Consider the following 4,567-nt stretch of genomic DNA (forward strand, 5'->3'; position numbering starts at 1 on the left):
TCACTGCAGTAGATGCCACATGAGTCCCCAAGACCGTCAATAACAGCAGGCGTGAATCGCACGCTGTACGAAGTATAGGTACGAAATTACCTGCGTGATCACTGCCGCAACGCTTGCTGCCTAATGAATACTTGGCGAACGGACACCTCCTCTGGTAGGTAATCTGATACATGAGGTACACCCAGCCAAAGTCGGTTTTCTTCACAAGAGTGTAAATCATAGCGGGCGTGATTTGTGACGTGAAACGGCAAATGTCGTCAATCCAGTAGTAGCCACTTGAGTCCACCCCATCGTCGATAACAGCAGGAGTGAATTACAACCTGGACGAAGTATAAGGACAAAATTAGCTGCCGGATCGTTGCCGCAACCCTGGCTGTCAAGTGACTGGCTAGCGAACGGACACCTCCTTTTGCAGGTAATCTGATAGATTTTTTATTTTTTATTTATTTATTTATTTATTTGTACATACTGCAGCCCCATAGGAGGGCTATTGCAGGAGTGGGTAAAAACAGTGTTGAACAAAAATAAAGTGAAATCAACAATGACTCTTACAACATCGTTACAATCGTTTACAAAATCTTACAAATTGTTTTCATCGATTCATAAAAAGCAAAGACACAGCAATACGCACACATAAAGTATAAACTAAACCTGATTTAAGTAGTTACATATACTGGTTTTCATAGACAGCACTTTCGAATTCGTTTATCGGGAGTGAACGAAGGCAGCCAGGCAAGGAATTCCATACTTCTATTGTGCGGGGAAAGAAGCTGTACTTGAAGGTATTTGTACGGGCATAGAGAGGGTTAAGATTAAGCTCGTGGAAATTACGCGTGCAAGAAGGCTTGGTGAAAGATATGCAAGCTGTGCTTGAAGTGTGGTATGACTTGTTAAGTATGTTGTGCAAGAATTTTAATGATTCCACATCACGACGTACTGAAAGTAATGTTAGATTCAGCGTAGGGAGGGCAGACGAGGGTGAAAAATAGCGGTCATACCGATGTAAAATGAAACGGACGGCTTTTTTCTGAACTGCTTCTAGTTTGATTATGTTGTTTTGGTTATGTGGGGACCAGACTGTAGCGGCATAATCGATAATGGGGCGAACAAGAGTTTTATACATTAAAAGTTTAGTTGCCTTCGGAGCCTTTTGCATAGTACGACGCAGGTATCCAAGCTGTTTTAGGGCCTTTGAACATGTTTGGTCAATGTGTGTAGTCCATGAGAGATTGTGAGTAAATGTTACGCCAAGGTATTTGTATTGTCGAACTCTGGTTAAAGGTGATCCATTCAAGGAATATGTCGCAATTACAGGTGCTGCTCTTTTCGTGAAGGACAAAACAACCGTTTTTTTAAAATTAATGTTCATTTTCCATTTTTCACACCAAGCACTGAAAGAGACAAAGGAATCATTTAATCGCTGAAAACTATTCGGGGAATCAATCACGTCGTATAAGACGCAATCGTCAGCATAAAGACGAATATTAGAGGAAACATGCTTTGGGAGGTCATTGACATAAATTAAAAACAATAAAGGACCAAGGACGGATCCTTGAGGAACCCCGGAGCCTACTTCAAGTATGGATGACCTTGCATAACTAAAGTCGACGTATTGGGACCGGTTAGAAAGAAAACTAGCGATCCAATTGACCAGATGGGAATTTTTTAGTATTGCATTTAATTTTTGCAAGAGGTGAGAATGAAGTAATGAATCGAATGCTTTAGAAAAATCAATGAAGATAGCATCAATCTGATTACCTAGATCCAACTGGTAAGCGATGTCATGGGTGAAGTCGGTTAACTGCGTGATAGTACTGAAACCACGTCTAAAGCCGTGCTGGACATTAGTTAGAATGGTGTTGGACTCCAGAAAATCTATTATGTGTTTGTAAATAATATGTTCCAGTATTTTGCACGATTGGGAAGTTAAAGAAATTGGTCTGTAATTCATTATGTCTGTCTTCCTGCCGGTTTTATACAAGGGTATTACTCTTGCAAGTTTCCATGATGAAGGAACGATTCCTGTATCTAGAGACTTATTGAATATAATTTCAAGATAGCGTGATGTCCATTGTGAATAGCGAAGTAAAAAGGAATTAGGAATGCCGTCGGGGCCACTAGACTTTTTTGTGTCTAAATTTAATATCAAATTAAGAACGCCATTAACATCAACGGAAATGTTGGAAATAGAAAGATCTGAATCATTATCGAAAGCAGGGCAGACATGGGAATAGTTTGCGTACACCGAATGGAAATATTCATTGAATGCATTGGAGATGCGTGCAGGATCATTTATAGTTTCATCATTGATGGTAAATGAAGATGAAGATTCAGTAGTAGGCATGACAGAACGCCAGAACTTCCGAGGATTATTTCTTAGTAATCCTGGCAGCTCGGTATGAAAGAAAAAATCTTTGGCCGTATTCATTTTCAAATTCAGTTCCTCTTTGGCAGAGGTGAATCTAGCAATTGCATCAGGGTCATTACTGCGTTTTGAGCGTCTCAGTCTTCTAACGCGGCGTGATAACTGCAAGATTTCTCTAGTCATCCAAGGAAGGGCACGATTTTTTTTCTTACTTTTTAACGGAACAAAGCGTCGAATACACAGCTTTATAATGTTTTCAAATTGGCGAACTAATGTATTCACGTCACAATCTTTACTAAGTGTGCAAAACGATTCAAAACGTTCTGATAAGACATCAAGAATAGACGTGTCGTCAGAGCGATTAAAGTCGAAAAAAGTTTGAATTTCGGCCCGCGGTTTACAAACTGTGCAGTTTAGCGATATAAACACTGCCCTGTGATCTGAAATTCCGTCAGTAATTTCACACTCAGACAGCTTATCAACAAGGTCTGAACTAATGAACACTAGGTCAAGAAGTGTGTTTTGTCTTGTTGCGCCATTGACTACTTGTGTAAGCCCAAAAGATAAAGAAAAGTTAATTAGTTCGCTACCTAAACGACTGTGATGCGATAGTGAGGGCCAATGAATATCTGGTGTGTTAAAGTCTCCCATTAGAATTAAGCTAGATGCATGAAAACTGTGCGTGTTGATGTAATCAGCTAGAAGAAAAATGTTATCAGGTGAGGAGGCAGGTGGATGGTAGAAAACAGAGACTATGATTGTTTTTTTGCCTAGGTATAATTTACACCAAACAGACTCAAGATCTGCTGGAGGACAGATAACTGAAAACTTTAAGTCCGATTTAAAAAACAGGGCGACACCGCCTCCCCTGCCAGTTTTGCGGTCTGATCGGACAGCTACATAGCCGGGTGGAGTGATTTCAGAGTCATATATGTGATCGTGAAGCCATGTTTCGGTGACACCAATGAAATGAGGGGAATAGGAGGCTACCAAGGAAAGAAACAGCGGGAACTTATTTACCAGACTTCTTGCATTAAAATTCAAGAAAGTAAGCTTGTAAGAGTCGCGAATTTGTCAAGGTGAAGATGACGTGGCCGGGAGAGTGTTGTCAGAAGGGCTGGAATTATTCACTACTGTGTTTACAGCGAGACCTGAATCGTCAACTAGGGCATTAGCTGCATCATTCCACCTGTAGCGGACACCATTTATAAAGACATGGTCATAACGCAACCTCACCATAGAGCCATGGTCACGAAAAGAAGAGGTTGCTGCCCATAGCTTTTTGCGAATGGCACGTACATTAGCAGAGTAATCTTCAGTTATGTAAAATTTTGTTCCTTTCAGCTTTGAGACAATTTTCATTATTTCTACTTTGTTCCGAAAGTCTAGTACTCGTAATATAACTGGGCGCGATCTACCTTCACGTTTGGTGCCAATTCTGTGACAACGTTCGATGGGCGGGCATTCAATTTGAAGTTTCTCTGTGAAAACTTTGTGTACATTAGACAAAAGGGTATCTGTGTTTTCGGCATTGTGTTCACCTAGTCCATGCAAAATTATATTGTTGCGTCTCGAGCGATTTTCAAGGTCATCATTCTTTTTAATTAGTTCCGAAACGGCCCGAGATAAAGAGCGTACGTCAGAACCGGAATGGTCAAGTGAGACTCTAGGATCAGCGCTAGTTTTTTCGAGAGCGGCCACACGGGATTCCAGAGCGTCAAAACGCTTGTTAACAGCTTGCTGAAAAACCTTGATGTCAGCGATGTCACGAGCAATCGTTTTTTGCCCAGCCAATAGTTCTGTCAGCATTCCGGAAATATTGTTCATGTCATTATCAGGTTCAGCAGATGAACACGAAGTTTCGTCTGAATTACCGGTGTTACGATTAGTCTTTCTCGTGGGACCGGGATTTAATTCAACATCACCGCTAAGGCGGTACAACCAGCCGAAGTCGGCTTTCTTCACAAGAGTGTAAATCATAGCGGGCGTGATTTGTGACGTGAAACGGCAAATGACGTCACTCCAGTAGATGCCACTTGAGTCCACCAGACCGTCAATAACAGCAGGCGTGAATTGCAAGCTGTACGAAGTTTAAAGACGAAATTAGCTGCTTGATCATTGCTGGTACCCTTGCTGTGAATTGACTGGCTGGCGAACGGACACCTCCTTTAGTAGGTTATCCGACAGATGAGGTGTCTCCGG

At 41.4% G+C, this 4,567-nt stretch overlaps 1 protein-coding gene across 1 annotated transcript; it reads right to left on the reverse strand.

The window, feature by feature from the left end:
* Positions 1 to 438: 438 nt before the first annotated feature.
* On the reverse strand, positions 439 to 4,222 carry LOC126517643 (uncharacterized). The gene has a single exon (XM_050167442.3). It carries the CDS (start codon positions 4,190 to 4,192, stop codon positions 3,440 to 3,442), a length of 753 nt encoding a protein of 250 aa, XP_050023399.1. The 5' UTR covers positions 4,193 to 4,222; the 3' UTR covers positions 439 to 3,439.
* Between the last annotated feature and the right edge of the window lie 345 nt (positions 4,223 to 4,567).

This window comes from Dermacentor andersoni, chromosome 11 (assembly GCF_023375885.2).
Source record: "Dermacentor andersoni chromosome 11, qqDerAnde1_hic_scaffold, whole genome shotgun sequence".
Classification (NCBI taxonomy): domain Eukaryota; kingdom Metazoa; phylum Arthropoda; class Arachnida; order Ixodida; family Ixodidae; genus Dermacentor; species Dermacentor andersoni.